The sequence below is a fragment of the Hyaena hyaena genome, unplaced genomic scaffold, assembly GCF_003009895.1.
Source record: "Hyaena hyaena isolate Hyena2069 unplaced genomic scaffold, ASM300989v1 scaffold_341, whole genome shotgun sequence".
NCBI lineage: Eukaryota > Metazoa > Chordata > Mammalia > Carnivora > Hyaenidae > Hyaena > Hyaena hyaena.
In genome coordinates this window covers 1310247-1334119 of record NW_024080973.1, presented here as the reverse complement: position 1 = coordinate 1334119, position 23873 = coordinate 1310247, and the positions used below count along the sequence as shown (strand labels likewise).

General features: G+C 46.4%; 1 protein-coding gene across 1 annotated transcript in view; it reads left to right on the top strand.

Moving 5' to 3' along the window:
• The window catches only part of PGM5 (phosphoglucomutase 5), a 193063-nt gene extending 174278 nt beyond the window's left edge, over positions 1–18785 (top strand). Inside the window, exon 11 of the mRNA XM_039249521.1 lies at positions 17102–18785. Coding sequence (XP_039105452.1) covers positions 17102–17191 — 90 coding nt within the window. The 3' untranslated portion in view covers positions 17192–18785. The remainder of the gene's footprint in view (positions 1–17101) is intronic.
• The last annotated feature ends 5088 nt before the right edge of the window (positions 18786–23873 follow it).

The window sequence follows — 23873 nt, the reverse complement described above, 5'->3', positions numbered from 1 at the left end:
AAGGTTTAATTCCCCCAGTTAGACCTAACAGTTGTAAAATTATAGAGAAAAAAAATTGACCAAACTGATAAGAAGAAATAGAGAAATGTCCAATCACCCTGGGATATTTTGAGACCCCTCTCAACAACAATTGGAACAAGTAGAAAACCAAAATTAGTAAAACTAGAGACTATTTGGACAACATAGTTAACATGCCTGACTTAATGGAAATATACAGATACCTCATCAGCCAGCATCAACATAAATTCTTTGCGTGCCACAGGAACATGTCCAATTATATGCTGGGGCATGCAGTAATGCAGACTACTATCACAAGGGCAATTAAGTGAGAAAGTAGTAACAAAATGGGTACAGAAAAGCATTTGGTTACATGCATTTTTTTTTTATTTTTATTTATTTCTAGGAGAGAGAGACAGCGTGAACAGGGGAGGGTCAGAGAGAGAGAGAGACACAGACTGTGAAACAGGCTCCAGGCTCTGAGCTGGCAGTCAGCACAGAGCCTGACGCGGGGCTCGAACCCACGAACCGCGGGATCATGACCTAAGCGAAAGTCGGACGCTTAACCGACTAAGCCACCCACGCGCCCCTGGTTACATGCATTTTTAAGTCATCTATTTGTGATAAAAATTTTGCAGACAAGCATCAAAAGAGAGTCCTTTAAGCTCCTAAAGAGTATTACTAACTCTTGGAGGGAGGCTGTCCCTCAGTTTCCTCATCTGTAAAATGTGGAAAATACCACCTACTTCCTAGGCCTTTATGAAGATTCACTCAACACATGAATTGGAGTCGTGGTTGGCACATAGTGGGTCCTCAGTGTCGGCTTTTAAAAATCACCAAAGAGGGACGCCTGGGTGGCTTAGTCAGTTAAGCGTCCGACTTTTGCTTAGGTCATGATCTCGTGGTTCGTGGGTTTGGGCCCCACGTCGGGCTCTGTGCTGACTGCCAGCTCAGAGCCTGGAGCCTATTTCAGAGTCTGTATCTCCCTCTCGCTCTGACCCTCCCCTGCTCATGCTGTCTCTCTCTCTCCCTCTCCTAGAAATAAATAAAAAATATTTTTAAAAAAATCACCAAAGAATCAAAAGTTAAGAACCCAAGGCACGATCTGTGGATGAGGGCAAAAGGAAGGATTCCTTCCCCCTGAGATTTCGGCGAAGCCAGGAAGTTGTCTCCATCTTGCCATGGAGGTCATTCTGGTGCCTGTGACCTAAACCCAGGCTGCTGAGGCAAGAGTAGGCATGGACTTGATGTTCATATGTGCAAGCTGCCGATTTAGCAGGTGAGGCCTCCTGGTAGCTTTCGGTGACAGAGCCCTGAATGCAGGGCTGGAGGTGCTACGAAGGCCGCATTGTCTCTCATTTCATGTTCACAGCAACCCTGTGAATCAGGACCTGTCATTAGCATCCCAGCTTCAGAAATGAGGCTTAGAGAGACCAAGCAACTTGTCTACTAAGTGCTGGAGATGGAATAAACCCAAGCCCGACCAAATGATGCATTCACCCAACATACTGTGTGGTCTCCCATTTCACTTAAGCCTGGGTTTCCTTTCCGACCTAACGAATAGTCAAGCAGTGTAGCGGCCTGCAGCACTGTTGAGACTTCTTACCTTTTGCTCCGGTCAGCTATTAATGCTTAACCACTCCCCGGCCCCTGCGGCACACTACGGCAATGATTTGAGCATGCTCACGGTCAAGAATTCGGACATGGCAGAATAGGATTCCTCACTCCCCTGCTCCCTGATGTCTGGCGTCTTCCATGGGAAGACTAGAGGGATAGAGAGGGACTCACATGGCTGGAATCTGGAATCTTCTGGAGGCTTCTTCATCTTTTGGCCAGACTTGTACACACAGGTCATGGGCCACTATGGGGAAGCTGGAGGGCCTTCTGTGACCCAGCCTTAAAAGTCACTCTATTGGTTGAGCAAGCTTGCCAAGTTTCAAGGGAAGAGGGACTAGAATCCTACCTCTTTTTAAAAAGTGTTTATTTATTTTTGAGAGAGAGAGAGAGTGTGTGTGTATGAGTCAAGGATGAGCAGAGAGAGAGAGAGGGAGACAGAGAATCACTAGCAGATGGGGCTCGATTTCATGAACCTTGAGATTATGACATGAGCCTAAATCAAGAGGCAGATGCTTAAATGAGCCACCCAGAGCCCGTAGACCCCTACCTCTTAATGGGCAGAATTTCAGAGTGTTTTAAAACTACTACCTCATTCTTATCTTTCTAATTGGCTTCAAAATATCAAGTATAATAAAGATGGCCCCACACCTAAAAGCCAAAGATGGTTCAGCAGCATAGAATTTCCAAGGCATATTCTTTTTCTTCCTACCATCTTATTTGGAAGCTGTTTTTGAAATGCATTTCTCACTTCCTATTAGTGACTAGTGTTTTTATAAGTCAAAATGACCTAGATAATGTCATGGCAACCAACAACTCAAAACTCTCAGTGAAAATGAAGTTTAGCTCTTATTCACAGTGTGTATTTCCCACAACTCTATTGGATGCTCTGCTCCACGTTGTTTGTCCTTTAGGGTCTGGGCATCTGGAACATGGCTGGTTACTGTAATCAAAAGAGCTTTGGCTGAAAGCGACCACATCTTCTCCAGTTTTAAAGCAATGGCTCGGAATTGTCTAAAGGCCCCACCTGGCCATAGAAGGACCTGGAAGCTCAGCCTTCTGTGTCAGGGAAGAGAGGAGCCACCGGTATTGGTGTGTGACACAAATGGCTACCAAAGTGACCAACTAATGCCAGGAAAGAAAGGGAGCTTACGCTTACTATTTTGAATAGCCTTTCTGAGCCTAGACCTATAAGGGCTTTGGAACCAAATATTTGTTAACTAATCTTTTCAAAGCATATAAATGTGAACTTGTTTGGATGGATGTGAACCAGTATGTGAATACACTCAGATTCTGTTACACAAACCAAATTTCAAAGTCCAGTGATTACGTCACATGTGAGGAGATATGGGCAGCCAGGTGGGGTTCCCAGCTGGCTGGGTTTCATGATCCTGCAGGGCACCCTGAGGGAAAATGCGTGACTACCCATATCTATGAACCACTGCTCTTCAGAGGTGCCCCATAGTCCTGGTATAGGTTCTATACTGGGCCCTGGTCTGTGTAGCCCTAAAACTCAGGGGCTCTTCCAGGCTGGAGAGGGTATAAGATCTGGCTTGAGGACACCATGAAGTACAGTTTGGAGCTTTCTGGCGATATATCCATAGGTCTCTTCTCCATGTGAAGACACGCTCACCAGTGTGTGTCTTTGGATAACTCACCAATGTAAATAGGACAGCCAGGCAGAAAACAGAGGGAAGTTGCTAGTTAGAAGTGGCATGGCATCTAAAGGCATTCAATTCACATTTTATGTATTCAGTAAAACCCTGGATTGCAGGTAACTTGTTCTGTGAGTGTTCTGTGAGACAGGCAAACATTTCTAATAAATTTTAACTTGATAAATGAGCGATATCTTGCAACGCAAGTACGTGACGGTGAACATCAAATGATCGATCACAACTGAGCCAATGGTTCTTGAAATTCACTTCGATAATATAAGTGTTTTGGATTGAAACCATGTTTCTGGAATGAATTAGATTCACAAACCAAGGTTTTACTGTACATAAATATTAATATATATATATATACACACACACATATACAGTATTTTTTTAATGTATATACAAATTTTGTGCCAGTAAAAATCAAGAGATAACAGAGCAGACTGGATGGCCATCAACCTCCACTTTGCATGCCTCAATATAGCCTTGGGGCTGGCTTTGAAGGTGCTCTAGTGTTAGCCCTGTTCAGTTACTAGTTTGTAGGATGACAGCACTGCTTACACAGCCCCACCCCCACTGGGTGCCATGCTTGTTTTGAGTGTTTCCTGTTCATTAGCTCATTTCATCCTCACAGCTGCTCTTTGAGGTCAGGGCCCCCTATTCTGAGTAAGGAGGATTAAGGCTCATGGAGGTTACCCAAGGTCGCATAGCTCACAGGGGGTAGGGCCAGGCACTTTGGGTTCAGAGTCCCTGCTTGTAACTGCTCTTCCATACTGCTCCTTGTAGACTGAGTAGCCTGACACTTTGTTAAACATGGTTTTCAGACCTGGGTATGCATCAGAATCACTCCAGCAGCTTGTCAGGACTACACACTCTCTGATTGGTCCCCAGATTCACCAAAATGGGGTCGCCATGACAGGAGCCCCTAACAGCATCCTCGGTGATTCTTCCCTCATCCTCAGGTAATAGTCTTCTGACCAACCTCTGGGAGGTTTCTTTGGAAACGTTGAATGCATCCATAAGGAGTAACACTTCCTGGGATCCATATGTGGAAAGCCATGCTGAATCCCATTATTGTTCCAACCATTATTGTTTTAAAGAGTGATTGATTACCTAGACCTTGGCTTTCAGAAGTGGTTGGAGCAGAAGTAAAAAGAGGAGGCGAATGCTTACAAGGAGAGTCCTTTGAGCAACACCAATGGGACAGTGGTTCTTTTTTTTTTTTTTTAATATTTTTATTTATTTCTAGGAGAGAGAGAGAGACAGCGTGAGCAGGGGAGGGTCAGAGAGAGAGGGAGTCACAGACCGAAACAGGCTCCAGGCTCTGAGCTGGCAGTCAGCACAGAGCCCGACGCGGGGCCCGAACCCACGAACCGCGAGATCATGACCTAAGCGAAAGTTGGACGCTCAACCAACTAAGCCACCCAGTCACCCCAGTGGTTCTTTTTTTTTAACCCTGCTTTCAATCATGTGGTTGGATTTCTGCTGACAATTCTGTGAGTGGTAATAGTCGGGTGGGCAACTGTAAATGTGTTCACATTTGTAAATGTGTTCCACTTCAAGGAAACCATTGAAGTCTGTTGTGACTATACCCATGAAGAGAAATGTGGAAGACACAGTAGAGACCCTTGAGGAGGGTGGGCAGACATCATGGCGATCTGAACCAATTAGTCATTTCCCATCCTCTCACAATGTTTTTGGTGACAGAAAGGAGGATATAAAGGGAGAGAAGAGGGAAGGAGTGGCAGAGGGGGCAGTTCTATGAAACGTAAGCTGTCACATCTTACAGCTTGGTTTGCGTTTGCACCACAGGACAATGACAGAGCAACGAGACTCTGTCTGTTGCCTGTCACTGGTGTTGCTTTCTCCCCCCGCCCCCCATCTCCACAGGATACTTCTGAGTATGGAGCCAAATGGAGCTCACATTTGAACAAATAAAATCATCTTTGTGACTCTTCTGTTTTACTTTGGGTCTGTATCCTAGGGGCTGCCTTTCACCTCCTCAAGTCCCAAATCAATGGCGGGAGTGGAGAGAGTGGTGGAGGAGATTGGGCCTGCCTGGTCACTGTGGTTTCTAGCCAAGCTTGTCACTGCGGTCTCAAAGTGCTGCTTTATTTCTTGCTTGCATTCTTTGGGAGTGTTTCATCAGCATCTATCTTGGGGAGGCTTGCTCTCTCTCTCAGAAGAGAGATTCTACAGAGACCTGGCTCCTGATACTGACAAGATGGATGGTCCCCTGGGTGTGGGGCTCAGAATTCAGAATTATGTAGTCATTTTTCACAGTCTCCATTTTGGCTAATTTTAGTTCTGTTGTGGATCAAGACAGGTAGATGTGTTGCACGAAAGAGGAATTAAAGTCACGGTCCTCGTGGTATGGATTATAATAAAGAGCAGAACGTTTGCAGCGTTTGGCATTTTTGCTTAATTTTTATCTGCAAAAGCATATTTGATTTTGTTTTCGGGGATAATTCCTATTCTAGATGCTTCCCAAATGGGTTTAAAATAGCCAGTCATTGGGGCGCCTGGGTGGCTTAGTCGGTTAAGCGTCCGACTTTCGCTTGGGTCATGATCTCGCGGTTCGTGGGTTCGAGCCCCGCGTCGGGCTCTGTGCTGACTGCCAGCTCAGAGCCTGGAGCCTGTTTCAGAGTCTGTGTCTCCCTCTCTCTCTGACCCTCCCCTGCTCACGCTGTCTCTCTCTCTCTCCTAGAAATAAATAAAAACATTAAAAAAATAATAAAATAAAATAAAATAGCCAGTCATCCTTCTTACCTGAAATCTGGGCGATTGTAACCCAGGTGGCGTCTTATAGGGCACCCTTGTGGGAACTGGAGAAACCACCTGTGAGAGTGGGCAGGATGAAGAGGCTGGTGGATGGCATCTTTGTGGGAAGACAAAGGCACCCCTTCCCCTGGGAAGATGTGTGGCCCTTGCCATCTTCTGAGATGGGCTTGGGATGGATTCCCAACCCCACTTACCCTTTGGGCAGGAGCCCTTTTAAAGTGGCCTTGAGGGTTACAGACCTCTGTCCTTGACTCTCTGTTACATTGTGTATTCTGGATTTTTTTAATGTTTATTTATTTATTTTGAGAGACAGAGTGTGTACATAAGCAAGGGAGGGGCAGAGAGAGAGGGAGAGAGAGAGAATCCCAAGCAGGCTCTGTGCTGTGAGCACAGAATCCAAGAGCCGTGAGATCATGACCTGAGTTGAAATCAAGTGTCAGAGGCTTAAGCGACTGAGCCCCCCAGGCACCCCATGAGTGTTCGGGATTTAAAGGCACTGAAATCAAAAACTTTTCCAATGCTGGGATGTTTTGGAAACAAGTCAGAGGATGACTCCAAGTTTATAATCTTAACAGGTATGGCTTGCTCCGCGACTCCTGAGATGCAAGGAATGTTACACTTCTGTGTTGTGCAGAACGCACAATCTCTAACTTGGTCACCCCTCTCTGAGTTAGCAGGAAACTCAGTAGCTTCACAGAGTTGAGTATAAGAGTCCCATATACTCAAATGGCCATTTGAGGCTCCCTCCCTTTTCCGAAGCATCTAAGAGCACAGAGAAGGGACGGAGGCATGGAGAGGGTGCGTGCTTTCCTGGGGAGAGTGCAAGTTTTTGTGGCTGGCGGTGCTCTCTGCTGTTTTGTGACACCGTGTCTGTGTGGTGTCCCCACCATCTGGCTGAGGCACTGCTCTGGGCAAGGGCACAGGCGCTTTGCTCCAGCGGTCCTTGCCACTGCCCATAGCCCTCCTCAGCGTCATTGCACCCAGTGGGGCTCACATTCCCACCATTTCCAGAACGCAGAGTCCTTTCCCTTTACTGTTTTCCCGGATTGGACAGTTTTCTTTTCCTTTCAAGTTTGGATGGTGACGCCTTCACCCTAGCACTAGCACCATCTTGGTAGGTAGTGCTAATTAGAATCCCTCAAGAACCTGTTAACTCTTCCCAAGCAAAGAGGGGTTCCTGGCTTAAGAAACATGAAGTCAGGGGGTGCCTGGGTGGGTCAGTTTGTTAAGCATCCTACTTCAGCTCAGGTCATGATCTCACAGTTTGTGGGTTTGAGCCCCACATCAGGCTCTATGCTGACCGCTCAGAGCCTGGAGCCTGCTTCGGATTCTGTGTCTCCCTCTCTCTCTGTCCCTCCCCTGCTNCCTGAACTTGAACCCCTTGTCCTACATACAATCTCATGGACTCATGTCTGGGTTTGTTAGACACACACTTGTGTAGCGGCCGCCTTCCCATGGACGTCACTGTGCACTTCACCAGCATTTCCTGCTTTCAGGTTGTCAGCATGGAGCAGAGGATGACGAGGCATCTGAGCAGAATGTTTCTGTAGAAGGAGTGTCACCTGTCAGGACATCCAAGGCAAGTCTTTCTCCCCAGAAGGTCAGCCCCTGTCAGGTGTGTGCTCCAGTCTTGAAAGACAGTTTCCAGTTGGCTGGGCACCAGGAAACCCAGTTCGATGAGAAACTGTACACTGGGGGGACACATGGGAAAAGAGTCTATTTCAGGGGCGCCTGGGTGGCTTAGTCGGTTAAGCGTCCGGCTTTCGCTTAGGTCATGGTCTCGCGGTTCGTGGGTTCGAGCCCCGCGTTGGGCTCTGTGCTGACTGCCAGCTCAGAGCCTGGAGCCTGTTTCAGTCTGTGACTCCCTCTCTCTCTGACCCTCCCCTGCTCATGCTCTCTCTCCCTCTCCTAGAAATAAATAAAACATTTAAAAAAATTTTTTTAAAAGAAAGAACCATGAAGCCTGGACTCTCCTTTGGATTGTAGAGGAAGCTATGGGGAAATGGATGGACAGTTTTGTCTCTTCCTGGTGAAGGATACCAAGCACAAGGTTTCTCAGATCACCCACACATTAAATGCTGGAAAGTTCACCTGATTACATCATTTCCCAAACCCTCCATTTTTTTTTTAGCATTTCTAATGGGCAAGACACAAACCATGAGGAAAACAGACAGTAAGAAAAGCTTTGCCTTCTAGCAACTTAGAATTTAACTGAAGTGTGTAGAGGAAGAGAGAGCAGGAAAAACAACTCTACAAATTCCTGTAAAGCAAGAAATGAAAGGAATCAGCCGAGAAGCAAGTGAACATTCTGGAGAATGGGGGGAGCCTCCCGGGGTGGGGTGGGGTCATTGGAAGGTCTCAGGAAGGCAGCCTCGAGGGGTGGGTGAGATTGTAGCGTGGTTCTGAACTCAGCACAGGCAGCTGTGGAGAAAGAAGGGGGGGGGGTGGGCTGCCTCAGGCTCAGGGGTCACAGTTTCAGAGCTGCAAAGGTGTGAGACCAGGAGCGGCTCCTGGAAAGGAAGGGCATTGTCATTTCCTGTGGCTGCCGTAACTTAGTCCCACAGACCCGGTGTCTTGAAGCAATAGAAATGGGTCTCTCCCTGTCCAGGAGGCTGGCATTCTGCGGTCACCATGTCACACTGACGATATCACCTCTACCTCAGGCTTCCTCTTCTCTCAGCTCCTCTGAGTGCCTGTGTGAGATCTCCCACCGACTCTCTCTCTTGAGGACAGCTGTGATTGCCTTTAGGGCCCAGCTGGAAAATTTCATCTCAAGATCTTTAACCTGATCATATCTGCAAAGAACCTTTCCCCCACCCCAAATAAGGTCACATTTATACACTCCAGGGATCTGAGCCTGACATCTTGGAGACTGTAAGTCTGCCCACCGGAGAGAGTGAGACCCAGCCATGCAGAGCCTAACCGCCCTGCCAAGAGGGGCTGAGAATGGCCTTGGAAAGTTCACCCGAGACTTACCCCAAGGCATCAGACGAACAAGTCTGGTCCGAGAAGTTCTGATGGTGAGGCTGAGAACATGAGCAGACCCCTGCAAGCTGGGGCTGGCAGAGGAGGGAGCAGTGGATGAGAGGGGAGTGGGTGGTTGGCGGCCCCTTGCGAATATATGATCCGTGGGGTTGTCAGCTGCTTGCATGTGGGAGAGAAAGGCTCACCCAAGAGCACTTCTGGCCCAGCCGCTGGAGAGATTAGTGGGATATGCCATGGCGGCCATGAGCTGGTCTGGTGAGGACATTAATTTTGGTTTGCCAGAAGTTTTGTTTTATAATGGGGAACAAAAGCTTTTTCTCGCTGGTGGTAGAAAGCTGGGCAATGACAGTCCCTCAAAATGATCCAAGGAAAACATGATTGGGGTGAGTTTACTAGATCAAAGTGATTTTGTTTTCATTTGTTTTGAAAGTTTGATCTATTTCAGAGCGCGAAGAGACTAAGGTTACCTCAAGAAATCCAAGGGTGGGTCCTGTCATAGGGCCAGGTCCCGAAGGCCAGACCTTGAGCAAAGTTATACATCCAGGCCTCCCTGGCCGGAGTTAATGGATCTTTCCTTTAGAGATTATTGGGAGTCACCATTTTTTCCCTTTCTGCCAACTCTTTGTTTCCCTGTGCTCTCTTCAATCTTTATTTTTCCTAGTTTCTTTCTGCCTTCTTACAATTCTTTGTCGTCTTTCTCCAAGTCCCTGCTTTGGCCTAACCCTGGGTTACCGTGGCACCCTCGTGGCTAATTATTATAACCTCAGGGTTAATTTCGCTCCCAGTGTTAACCACTTCATTCTTTCATTACCTATCAGTTTAATCCCTGAGTGAAAGAGCCTGATCAGCTGGGTTATGTGTTGTCCTCGGTTATCTGGCAGGTGGCTGACCAGCCTTTGATGGCCGCCTGTGGGTCAGGGACCCCATCTTGGTCTGGTCAGCTGTGGCAGAGTGTGGAATTGTGTGACGTGAACAAGAAAACCCAACCTTGAGGGGCACCGGGGTGGCTCAGTTGGTTGAACATCTGACTCTTGATTTCAGTTTAAGTCATGATCCAAGGGTCTTGGGATTGAGCCCCATGTCGGTCTCTGCCCTGAGCATGGAGCCTGCTTGAGATTCTCTCTCTCCCTCCCCTGCCCCTCTTCCATACTTGTGCTCTCTCTCTAAAAAAATAAATAAATAAAATCATGAAAAAAAAGAAGAAGAAAAGAAAACCGAGCCTTGAGCTGGAACAAAGAATTAGGCAGGCCTAGTAATCAGCACCATAGAGCAGTGGCTGGCAAAGGGCAGTCCCTGCACCTGAGTGTCAGCATTCCCTGCAACTTGTTAGAAAGCACGTTCTTGGGCCCTACCCCACACCTCCTGGATCAGGAACTCGGGGAGGGGACCAGCAGCCTGTGCTTCCACACCCACCCCCCACCCCCCGGGGATTCTGATGCACGCTCAGTTTTGAGATCCACTGCCTAAACCGAACCAACAGCATGTGGACTGAAACCCAATGTTGGCATGAAATCACGAGATGCGGGTGGGCAGACCAGCAGGAGCGGAGATCCAGGCAGGCCCTAAGAATCAGGTGAAAGTGGAGTTTGGTATAAATTCCTACCTTACTGACTCTAGAGGGTCTGTATCTTCTGGTGGTGAGTGAGCTGCGTTCTCCCGGGTGGTATGACCTGCCCGGAACCAGGCACTGGAATAAGTGCCGTTACCCACTGTGGTCCTCCCCACACCCGCAGCTCCCTGACCACCGAAACACACTCCTCCTTCAAGACCAGCCCAGCGCTGGGCTCCCTCCACAAATTCTGACAAATTTGACTTAATAAGTGATGGTGTTTCTAGTTAAGCTTTTGTTTTTCTCAAAAAAAAAAAAATATATCAGTTCAGTATTTACTTTGAGTCTGGCGACATTCAGATCATTTACACCTCTCCTGTCTACTGTCAGTCAGTGTAAGAAGTTCAGTTATTTAGGGGTTTGTTTTTATGGCCCCAATTTACATGCACGTGGATCAACACCGCCACCACAGCAACATCGAGGAGGTGAGGATTCAAGGAAAAGTGCAAGGAAAAACTCTGTCCGTCCTTCCAGAGAGTATGAACAGGTTAAAACCTAATACAGGCCTGGGCTTAGGGTGAGGTTAGCGAGATGCAAAATTTAAAGAGGCACAAAAACTCAGCAATCAAAATAAATATATCAATGCAATAATTTTAAAAATCAGCATCAATGCCCGGATGCCTGGGTGGCTCAGCCTGCTAAGCATGTGACTTTAGGTTTCAGCTCAGGTCCTGATCTCATGGGTTTGTGGGGTCAAGCCCCGAGTCGGGTTCTGGGCTGACAGCATGGAGCCTGCTTGGGATTCTCTCTGTCCCTTTCTCTCCCTGCCTCTCCCCTACTCATGAAGTGCTTTCCCTCTCTCTTTCTCTTTCTCAAAATAAATAAATATACTTAAAGAAATTAAAACCAGTGCAGTTAAAACCTATGATAAACAATCTGAACATTTTAAATAGAGACAGGCTCTGGTTCTCTGTTCAGCCTGGTTGGCTTATTAACCAGACAGTCCTCCAAGATGAAGGAAAGACACTGGAGCCCCACTGAGAGTGCTGTTGGATGCATACATTGCCGACTCCATTTGCAGCAAGAGAGGCACTCACTCTTTCCCGCCCTTGAGCATAGAAAAACTATGTCAAGCACTTCGTAGAAAAAAGGATGTTTTCTTCCTCATGGATGAAAGTCTATATTTGTTTATTCCTTCCATTCACGAAGAGTCATCTTGGACCTTCTAACGCGTTCACGTAACCGGAAAGACTCTTCTTCCCGCTGTCCCTCCTCCTCTTGGTCGGTGCAGATGGCTGGCCCATCTCGTCTGACCGCTCACCTGCACTAGGACTTGTCTGGTGCCGTGGGTATTGATCCCACTGTTCCATCATCTGTCCCCCTTCACTCCTTTGATCCCATCTGTCTTTCTTGTGATTCCTTGTATTGGGGATGGATTGGAAGGAGCAGTCAAGGAGGCATCACTGTGTTCTTCGCTCAGCCACCAAACAGACATGTGACCCTGCGCCCAACCTGGCTCCTCTCTGTTTCCTCATCTGTGACAAGAAAAACTCAAAGCCCGTGTTCCTCTCTGCTTCTCATGCTCTGTGCTTCTAGTTCCATCTTGGAAATCTCACTTCCCCAGGCTTCTGATTTTTAACTCCTTGGCTCACTCCTCATTCTGAGGGCCTTCCCCATTGCCTCGGGAAAATTAATCTCCCCTCACTCTTTTCCATGGTGCATGGTGGATGATAAAAGTGTTTGGGATTCACATGTATAAACGCTGTGATTTCTGAAGAAAACCATGCCAACAAACTTCCATTGACCCTCCCACTTGCCCAGAGCACTCTGCATTTATGGCCCTAGAAATCTCTGTCTACCTCATCATCTTCTTTTTATCAAGCTAATATAGCATTCATTTATTCAACTGATATCCATTGAATGCCTCCTAAGTAGAAAGCACCTTTCAAAAGCCCCGAGTTAAACAAAATTCCTGCCTGCATGGCGTGGGCAATTATTCTAGTACCTGTATGTTTACTTTATACACTCAGGCAAGAAAAAAAGACATTGCTTTTATGATCCTTAATTTATGACTTGAAGCTTCTATTCTACAAGGTTGGCAAAGATTTTAATCTTGGGCATTTTTAGGGAGGGCCTGTTCCAGAACTCTGTAGGGTCATACAAACGTCCGAAGACTTTCTAGGTTGCTGGAAAGTGGATCAAAGACCTCCCTAGTGTTCAGTCCGTGGTGAGCGTCACTCATGTCCTCCTTCCCAAACCTTCATGGTCCACAGCTTCTGTGCCGTGTTGGCCTGGAGCTCTCTGCTCCAGATGGGAGCCCCCGTGTTCAAGGTCTTCCTTATAGGAGTCTACAAAACTGTGTTCCTTTCCTTTCATGATGCATAAGTACCACTGAAGCCTTTTTCTCTGACATGATCAGAGCAAGGGACAAGTGCTTGGTTCGTGAATCTAGAAAGAGTTAAAAAGAGGTAACTAAGTGCATATCTTGACCATTGTATTTTTGGCACAAAACATATAAATATATATTTATTTGTCAGTCTTTTAATATTGACCCAAGACCTTTTCTTTGAATATGAGCACACTGTTTGGTGGTGTGATTATCTTTATTAAAAAGATTCCCCCTCATTATTCATCAGTAACGTTCACTTTTAATGTCTTTATAGCTAGTGGGAATTTAGAGACACTTGGGAAGCCATCTGAAGAAAGTGTTTACAAGATTACAGTGTAATCTTGGCTTCAGGAGTAGAACCCAGTGATTCATCTATTACATATGAAACCCAGTGCTCATCCCCTAAAGTGCCCATCACCCATTTCACCCATCCCCCCCACCCAACTCCCCTCAAGCAACCCTCAGTTTGTTCTCTGTATTTAAGAGTCTCTTAGGTGAGGCTCCTGGGTGGCTGAGTCGGTTAGGCATCTGACTACAGCTCAGGTCATGATCTCGCCATTAGTGAGTTCAAGCCCCCACGTTGGGCTCTGTGCTGACAGCTCAGAGCCTGGAGCCTGCTTCGGATTCTGTGTGTCTCCCTCTCTGCTCCTCCCCCGCTCATGCTCTCTCTCTCAAAAATAAAATAAACAAACAAAAAAAAAGTTTTTAAAAGAATCACTTAGGGTTTGCCTCCCTTTCTGTTTTTATCTTATTTTTTCTTCCCTTCCTCTATGTTATCTGTTGTGTTTTTCAAATTCCGCATATGAGTGAAATCATATGATATCTGTTTCTCTCTGACTGGCTTATTTCTCTTAGCATAATACCCTATCTTGACCTTTGTACATTTTTTATCCTTCCCCATTATTTCACTGTATCTCACTCACATTAATTTTACAGCGTTAGCTCATTGTCATTACCTAATTCTTTCCTAAACATTCAACTTAATTTTAATAGAAGGAAATCTTACATATACTCACATCTCACTGGTTTACATATAGTTTAATAATTGCATATTCTGAACAACAAGTCTAACAGATGTTAACATATTTAGGAACAAACTTAACCGATTCCTGATAAGCACGTAAACCAATGGCTAGAGGCTCAAGTAGGTGACAATATTCAAAAGTGATATACTGGTCACAGGTCCTGGGCTGGTGACCTCATTCAGGATGTTTTACAGAAACAGAAAGCTTAGGCTTGTTTATCTACCAGTTCAATGGAAATCAGTCCAGAAAATGTTGCAGTGTTTACAGCATCAGTTAAAACTGTGCTTTCCCTATTGTCTTGCCAGTAGATACCATCACTTAAGGACTTGGAGTTGAAAGTCTTTGATCTCGAAGCTCACAATGATGTGAAATAAAATACGTCTTACTTTTTTAGTTCTTGAAGTGTCAAGTTCCATTTCACTGCATTTTGTTAAATAGATGGGATATTGGCCCTAATCCTAACCCTAAATCTGAGAGAAAAAAAAATGCACAACAGAACATTACCCAGCATAGAAAAGAATGAAATCCTGCCATGTGCAACATGAATGGAGCTAGAGAGTCTTAGACTAAGTGAAATAAGTCAATCAGAGAAAGACAAATACCATATGATTTCACTTATATATGGAATTTAAGAAACAAAACAAAGGAGCAAGTGGAATTAAAGAAAGAGAGAAAGAAACAAGCCAAGAAACAGACTGTTAACTAGAGGACAAATTGATGGTCCCCAGAGGAGAGGTGGGTGGGGGGAGGGGTGAAACAGACAGTGAAGATTAAGGAGGGCACTTATTGTGATGGGCCCCGGGTGATGTACGGACGTGTTGAATCACAATATTGTACACCTGAAATTAATATGACGCTGTATGTTGACTAACTGGAATTTAAATAAAAGCTTTAAAAAAAAAATAAAGTTTATCTTTACTTACCCTCCAGGACCTCAGTTAAAGTGATTGAGTTTTCATTCTTGTTCTCTGTCTTCATTTAACCTCTTTCATAGGTGTTAATGAAGAGTTAGATAACAGCAACAACAAATGAAGCCGGGAGCATGGGGAGAGGGAAGAGAAGACAGGAAGGAGGCCAAAAGCTAATAATCTGATTTCTGTACAAAGTGGGTACTGGGCTCCCCGGAATCCAGATGCCACTGTACGGGCATCACATGGAATCTGGCCTCACAAAATGTGCTAGTAGCAAATTTTTCTGGGCACCAGTTGGGTTACTAAAAGAAAATAAAAGCTTCTGTCTCTGTATGTCACGTTCGCGGCTGCGGAACCAGACAGAAGTGCTTGCGCCCTTGTGGAATGGCTGTGTCTACTTAAGGTTTTCATCTCCCTTCTAACTTGTAAGATTATATCTGAGCTTCTCCGTCCAGTATTCTTCATAAGTAAGATGACTTCATGCAGTTAGCCATAAGTGTGTTAAATACTAGACTTGCTTCTAGAACAGTCTTTCCAAAGCCCAGGGCTGATCGTGTCACCTTTAACTCAGAAAACTACATCTCCCCTTGCCCTAATGAATTAAATCCCTACCCTTTGCCCTGGCATTTAGACCCCTCTAAACAAGGCTTGCTTACAGGGCACCTGAATGGCTCAGTTGGTTAAGCATCGAACTTCAGCTCAGGTCATGATCTCCCCATTCGTGAGTTCAAGCCCTGCAATGGGCTCTGTGCTGACAGCTCAGAGTCTGGAGCCTACTTCGGATTCTGTGTCTCCCTCTCTGCCTGCCCCTCCCCTGCTCGCACTCTGTCTCTCTCAAAAATAGAATAAAGCATTAAAAAAATCAAACAGGGCTCGCCCACATGTGATTCAGGACTACCCTGTGTCTGTACTCCACTCAGGACACACTGGGCTCTTGTACTTGTCCTTGGACCCCGGGCATTTGCTTGTGCTTTTGTCCAATTAGAACACGTACATTCCCTTCATCCCTCTGTTTGTCAGGAAGAGGTGAGGGTTGCAAGTAGCAGAATCCTCCCCTCCCTCCACAAGTGACACGGTGGCTTTGTTCCCTAAGCCAGCATTTCCCAAACGTGTCTTTCATCAGTATCCTTGTAGTGGTGTTTGTCCTGAAATGGACTTACTGGGTTTTCACTTCAATACTTATTTATTATAGAAAGTTTCCATCTACATGAGAAAACACAACAACCCAGTGTCCCTTGATAAATAAAAGCTCATCACAGAAATGAACTCAGTAAAACCTGCAGTGATACTACCTTCTATCTAGGAAATGCTTGCCTGAGGCACGCTCTGTTTTGGTTACTCTATGAAAGATTGGCAGCGAACAGAATTTCCCCTTGACGAAATTAGGAGGATTGAAGATGAACGGAAAACGGAGTAACTTTCTCACCTTTCGTAGGTAACGCCGTGTCCGTGAACCGTCTGAAATAACCTCCCGCATCGTCTGTGTGTGTGTGCATGTCCCGTGCTCTGGGAAACAGCGCCTGACTCCTGTGACCTGATCAGCAGCTAGAGGCTGAGAAAGAATTCTCCTCTCCTTGTCCTTTGCCTTTCTGCGAATCTATCGCTTAGGTCTCTAAACCACCCTCCTTCTAGGGGACTTTGAGGAGCCTCGTGAGCCACCGTGTTATTTGGTGGGAAGAAATGAGCAGTTCTTTCTGCAACACTGGCCGATGGATTGGTCTGTCTTCTCTTGAAGCATCAAGATAGTAGGCTCTTCAGGCCTATGGTCTGAGGCTGGAGAATGAATGTTTGTCCTCAAGTTCTGGTGTGCATACGTGTTTCCTGGGGGGTCCGTGGTGTCAAGGATGGGGAATGTCATAGAGGAAGACTGTGGTGTTTTCTGAACTTCTTAATTCACAAAGCTCCATTCAAGAAATGCCCCAGTGTTCTGGGAGCTGGGTTGGCAGGTTCCTGAGATCAGCATTTTGGGGGAGCTCGGAGAAGACTCTGGAGACCCTCTCCTCCCCCTGTGCCCCTGTCATACCCCCTCCACTCTCCTCTTATGGAAGAGGAACAAGGTATCCCGCCAGCCGTGACTCTGCCTACAAGCCGCAAATTGTACTTGAACCCAGATGCTTGCGACAGAACCCAATCCCAACGGCCTCCTGTGACTGAGGTGCGTTGTTCATAGTCTGCTTTTCCTCCCTTTCCAGGCGGTGCTGAGCCCTCTCATAGCCATTGCGCTGAAAATCTCCCAGATTCATGAGAGAACCGGCCGGAGGGGCCCCACGGTCATCACCTGAATGGACGAAAGTTCAGTGACGAGGGCCAAAAGAGAGCGCTTGGCGGGAGACACTTCATCCACGCCTTCTTGCTACCTGTTTGTGCCTTTTATGACTTTGGGGGGAAAAAAAAGAGATAATTTGTTGGCGGGGGTGGGGGAGGGGCGGTTGGGAAGAAAAGAAATCTGTTTTGCTTGGGTTTGGCTCAGTTCCTCCAAATGCAACAGGGCTTCAGTTGTCTGTGAAACCTGCACTATCATTTGATATCTACATTTTAGCATGCAAAGGAACCTCACCTTTTGGGGAAAGAGTAGGTGGGCTGGGAGCCTGTCCCTCCCGGTATCTGTGCATCATCCGTGTTAGGTGTGGCAAGGTGCTGAAGTCCTGTTCCGGGCACAGTGCCAGAATTAAACTGACCTTAAGCCACAGGTAACGCTGGGTAGAGCTCATAACACTCTCCTCCGTGTGGTGGAGGGCTTGGCCTCCCCATGGAGGGGAAGCTGAGCCCCCTAATAGTGTGCCTCATGGCCACGAGCCACCGTATGGCCCCCTCCCCACCCCCCATCTCCCCGGAGTCCCTGAGCCGACTTCTCTCACCCCTTCCCAAGCATTCTGCAGATCACATTGGCACACTTTCAATGAAGCATATCAAAAGGGTGTTTTTCTCTCTTACTTTGTAAATAATACTGTTTTCGCTAGGAAGCTGGCTGCGTTCTTTCAGATTCAGCCAATCATTGTGCAGGTGGAGAGTGGTTTCCTCGGCAGGACTCTGCACGTGAGTGTCTAAGTTTCCACCAGCGCTTCCTTGAGGCCATCATGTAGGGTGATACATGGGTTTATATTAATTCCTCCTGGGGAGACAGAATACCACCATGTCTGCTGTCTCTCTGACATTCTCTCTCTCTGCTATCTTATCTCCCATAAGGGTCTATTTTAATGCCACCTTTTGGACGTGGTTCACATCTTACTTACAGTGGCTGTAGAAGGAGACCATGTAATTGCTCTGAAAGTGGGGAATAGAGTACTTACTGGAAGAAAACCTTATTGGTGGTAGTTATGGGCTTGAGGAAGGGTGGGGGCCCCCTGATGGAAACCAGAAGGTCACAACCGGCTCTCTGCCCAGGAGAAGAATCCTGCGGCCCTAGCAGCCTCCATCTGTCCTCAGCCAGGACACTCGGTGTGGAGTGTGGGACCTGCTTGCATATGTTTTGCTTCCTTGGGAACGGCCCTCTCGCTTACCCCGTTGTCGCCACAGATGACGCGGTGCGCTCTGACTGTTAAGCAATGTGTTGTTGCTGTAGTCAGGACTAGGGCAAGCAGGGAGACGTTCCCAGTAAGGGATTTGTTTCCGATTTCTCTCTCTGCTTCTGTCAGAAACTTGCTAGGACACTTAGTAGCCAATAAAAAAGAAATTCCTTATTTCAACCGTATGCCTGGATGGTGGATCTGTGCTTGTTTGTTCCGCCATTCGTGCTCCCACGTTGCTAAGTCTGTCTTTCAGAACGCCGGCAAAGGCTGGCTTTCATTCAGTTACGGAGATGGAACCAGAAAAGGCAAATTGCTCAAAACTGCCCTGGGGAGTCAGCAGAAAAATAAATTGGCAACTGATGTTTCATCGTAAGTATCTTCATTTCATAATGATAAAAGGGTGGCTTGGAGCAGAGATTCTAAAGTTGTGACATTTATCAGCGACGAGGGTATGACATTTATCACCGGTGTTAAGTGGATGCCCGTGTCGGCCGTCTGTTCTCTGCACAGCTCTGTGTGTGGGTCACCACACCTGCATGTGTTATTAGGCTTACCTCTGCATCAGAAAACAGGTGATTTTCCTCAAGACGCTGAACTTTTGGCCACCTCTAAATTTGAAGTTCAAATGTAAATTAATCCCCACTTACAAATTCTGGTTTTTGTTGTTTTTGTTTTCTAGCGTTAAGTGTCTGGCACAGCCTAAGCATACATTCATTCATTCGTTTATTCATTCGGCAAGCACTGGTTGAGCAGCTCCTCTCTACAGAGTCCTGGTTTTGGTGCAGCGAGACGTATAAAACATGATTCCTGCTCCTGGGACTTTGTAACTCGTGATGAGGAGGACCTGACTATCAGCAGAGAGGAACAAGCACCCTGCTTTGGGAAACACAGCGAGGTTGACTCTGAGACGATAAGACCCAAGGCACTTGATGCATTTCCCAAAGAGTGGGGTCTCCCGGAACTCACACCCATTTATATCATTTCACCAGGGGTCGGTGTAGCAAGAGCAAAGACCAGGAGTTGAGAGGTAGAGTAGCTGGAGAGGAGGCTGGCGGTGGGTCCGGTGGGAGGCTGGTGTGGGCAAGTGAGGTTGGGGGAGACACCGCGTTATAAATATCAGGCGGGACATGTGTTTGGGGCCAGCTATGGAAAGAAGCAACTGCACAGCCACCTGTTTTTACTGAGCCTCTTCTCAGCTAGATTGCCAAGGAGGAGGTCGTGTAGGGGCCCCAGGACAAGCCTTCTCTCCTGAAACCTGCTCAGATTCACATTGTCGGGATATTATTTCCGCTTTATGTAAAACCCAAGCTTCTCTTGCTGAACTGCACATGCATGTGCTCTTGCCTTATCCTTAGGAGAGGTTAAAGACAGGAAGTCCCCTTCCTGCACATAACAGTCTTTCTGTCCTAAGATGAATCTCCAGCCACAGGGCTTTCGGAAGAGTGAAGGACTGGAGAGGTCCAAGAATTTTGTGGGGACCACAGGAGGCAGTTACAAGATATCACGGATGGAGTGTGGCAACTCTGAGGGCCCCTCTTCTACTCGGCTGATATGGAGGGGTTTCCTTGCTACACCATGTGCCGCCAGAACAATGAGGAGCAATGGTGTATGTGATGCACTGGTTCCCAGCCAGGGCAGGGCCACTGCCCGCCCGGGGGGTGTTTGGAAACGTGTGTGGATACGTGGCAGGGAAGAATTTAGGGTGAGGGAACCACGGATTCTAAGTATCCTGCTGGGTGTCAGCCAGTCCCTTAGAAGAAAAAAAAATTGTTCTGCCTCACTCATGATTCTTGAGTTTATTAGCTGACCTTGAGAATGGCAGACAGCCGTTATTAAAATGAGCTCATGTGTGAAATCTTACTGACCCACGGTACAGCCTATATCCACAGTACTCACGGAACAGATAGTTTTGTGTGACGTTTCAGACTGAAGGCCTTGGACATGACCTGAAGGCTTTCTACACAGGAAGTCTCAGACTGATGACCAGCCCCATGGCGGCACGTTGGGCAGACAGTTGACTGTGCTGAGCCAATGTTCTCTGCAGATAATACAGGCAATGACAGGGCCCAGGGTGTGCTGACTTCTGATTGGCCAACTGCGGGTCAGCGTCAGGCATGGGATTTACTTTGGCAGCCATAGCCGTCTGCCACAGCAGGTGTGTGGGATCTGAAAAGCACCTGTGGGGAACTGGTAGTGACATAACAGGTGACTCAGTTTTATTGCTTGATCATGCGCTGGGTGCTCTTGGAGCATGTGGACACTGAATCTCAGACACCTGCCTGGAGGACATTTCTTTTCCCAAGTGGAGGAGGGCCTGAGGAATCGTGTGCCTTTTGAAATGATGTAACTGCCCGTAAATCAGTATCTGGCCCTTCAACAGTTACAAACAGCAAGAGATTATCAGAGGCGGCAGAGCTTAGCAGATGCCTTTTCTACCTTGATCAGCTAGAGTCCTTATCGGCGGAAGTGGGTCATGCAGTTGACAGTCCATTTGGTATGTGAATCAGCATAACCTGTCATGGAAAATTACAGAACATGGGGAAGATATGCATTATATACCCACGTCTTTATCATCTTTTCATGTCTTTTAGCGCCTAGTAGGTGCCTTGCAGTATAGGGGAGCTGAGGAGATACCTCACCAAAGACTGTGTGTTTAAGTAGAATATTGTAGGTACGGGTAGACTTTCCAGTAAAAGGAGTTTCAGAGTGGAGAGGTCAAGTAGAGACCTGCTACATCTCAGATATGCAAAAGATGCAGCATAATTACTATAACTGACCTTGTGATGCACATCTGGGGGTGGGGAGTTGGGGGAGTACTTAAAGTTGCTACTCAGAGGGATGTTTAGGACTAAAGTACTAGAGAACCATCGCCTCTGAGAATTTCCCTTTCTGGTCAATAGGTGAGCCTACCATTCACATTTGGAAGGAGGAATGAGTGAAGACTGTAGTGCAAGTTGGCCTCTTCCCCACACTCTTACAGCCTACATGCCTTCCTTGCCACCCAGGGAACTGTGGTTCCCCACCCGTCACTGTTAATTTCACCATAAACTTAAGGAAGAGGAGGGGATACAGTGTCTGCCTCCTTAGTCAATCTCCCAGGGGTGGCCAGTGAAGTCTTATGAAGCACAATGGAACACTTTTGTTCTGACTTTTCCACTGGGTCTTAATTGCTGGGCCTCTCAAGGTGGGATTTGTTTGGGGTAATCCCCATGACCTTGATGCAAACGTGATTCAGAGTTCATATGTTTTTAAGAATGCAATAAATGTCTATCAGTAGTACTTCTTTCCAAAAAGCACCTAACTTATTTTCTGAATCAATAGTTGATGTTCAGTCATGTTCAGGTTTTCAAAAAGATTAACTCATCCTGATGCTGCATTAGTTGCAGATGGAGAATCAGTCTTTGACTTAGGATCCCCTATTGATGTTCTTTTTCCTCCCTCTGGTAACAAAACAGTGATGAAAGAGAAGAAAGTTTAAGTACAAAAGTTATTGCAGTAAAGAGATCAAAACAGTTCTTTTATGTAAATCCAAATTAGCATGTTTCATGTGACTATCAGAAGTTGGAATAACCATCCGCTATGAATGCAAACTCTGGAAAAAAGCCCAGTGACATATTTGTGCAGGTCAGTGGATGTTCTCAGACCCCAGGAACATTTCAGGAGAACAATCTCAGTAGAGCGATGGAAAGAGATGACAAGAGAGAAATAATAAATTGCATTGCAGGTAAATAATCATCTTCCCATTGGACAACCATGGCTGACCTTCATATCCAGCTATTCCCTTCGTGTCAAGGACTCAAATCACGGATGCCCAAATTTATGTTTCATGTAAAGGGACCAGGATTTCCTTTTATGTGGCTTCCCATTTATTTGTCTGGATGTGCTTAATCGGTGCACTCAGCAAAAATGGGGATGAGGAGGCCATGGAGGCTCCATTCCATCTCTACAACCCTCTTCCTCCTTGAAAGATCTTCATCCTTCCTACCACTGTCCAGACCATCTTTCATCATCGATGGGATGATCAGAAGGAAGGAAACTACACCAGGAGGTGAGGGGCGAGCTCCTAGGCAGAAAATGTAGAGGGCTTATTTACGTTTTAAAAGCAAACCCCATTGTATGTCAATGACAATGAAAAATACTTTAAACATTTTTTATATTAAAAAAAAAAGCAAACCCCAAAGCAAGCTTGGCTGCTTGCCCAAGGGATGGAAGGTATTGCACCTACCCCGGGGCTCCATTTTTCTTGGGACCCACTTTCTGAAGGAGGACAGAAGTCCAGGCTGCTCCGTGAGAGGAGGGAAGTAAGACACGGTTCACCTGCACACATGTCTGAAGTGAATACATCCTCTCACACCCCTCGGTAGACCCTGCTTCACCCTCCTGGAAACAACTGTATGTTATTTGGAAAGTTTCTTAATGTCTCAAGGACTCAGTTTATGCATCTGTAAAATGGGAACAACCATTGCGCTTATTTCTGAAGGGTATAATAAGGGCTAAAGCAAAAGCACAAAAAGTTCATAGGGCAGACCCCATCCTGTAAGAGATATCCCTTACTTAGATATTAATCCCAGCATCAATTTCTCAATTGATTGATGAAACTGAGGCCCGGAGAGATGAAGACTTTTGTCCAAGCGCTAATGTGTCAACCTGCATCTCTTCCCTCCACCCTGCAACCTGACTTGTCCTCTTGTATTAAAACATATAATAAAATATAATAAAGCTGGGTGGGTTTTAAAATAAATGTCCCAAGTCTAAAAATGCATGGATCTGTATCTTGAGACACAAAGAACTTCCGGTGAAAGATCGAAGTATTGCAACAAAGTCTCCTTTATTCCAAATTCTAGAGATTTACAGGGGGATTTGTTGAAATATACATATATATTTTAATGCTTTCCAAGATTTACATCAAAATCTATATTCATGCAACCTATGGCTAAAACAGTTTCTTCCCCTGAATTCTGTGTCTTATGAATTTTTAAGTATTCCGTCTGTTCAACTTGAGTGTCTAAGAAATCTTATCCTCTCTGGTTATACCACCATCCCTTTTTTAAGATCTTCATCTAAAGTTCTGTGTTCCAGCCATTTTGAAAGCAATTATTACAGTTGCTTTCCACCTAGAAACAAACTATACATCATGAAAAGAAAGTAACATTCATGGCTTCCAAGAGCAAATCTCCCAAAGGTGAGTTACTACGGTGTCGCTCTGGTAATATGGTGAATGGGGAGAACTATGAAGCCAGCAAACAAACCCTGCAAATTAAACTTGACAAGACCCTTCTTCGGGGCGCCTGGGTGGCTTAGTCGGTTAAGCGTCCGACTTTCGCTTAGGTCGTGATCTCGCGGTTCGTGGGTTCGAGCCCCGCGTCGGGCTCTGTGCTGACTGCCAGCTCGGAGCCTGGAGCCTGTTTCAGTCTGTGACTCCCTCTCTCTCTGACCCTCCCCTGCTCAGGCTGTC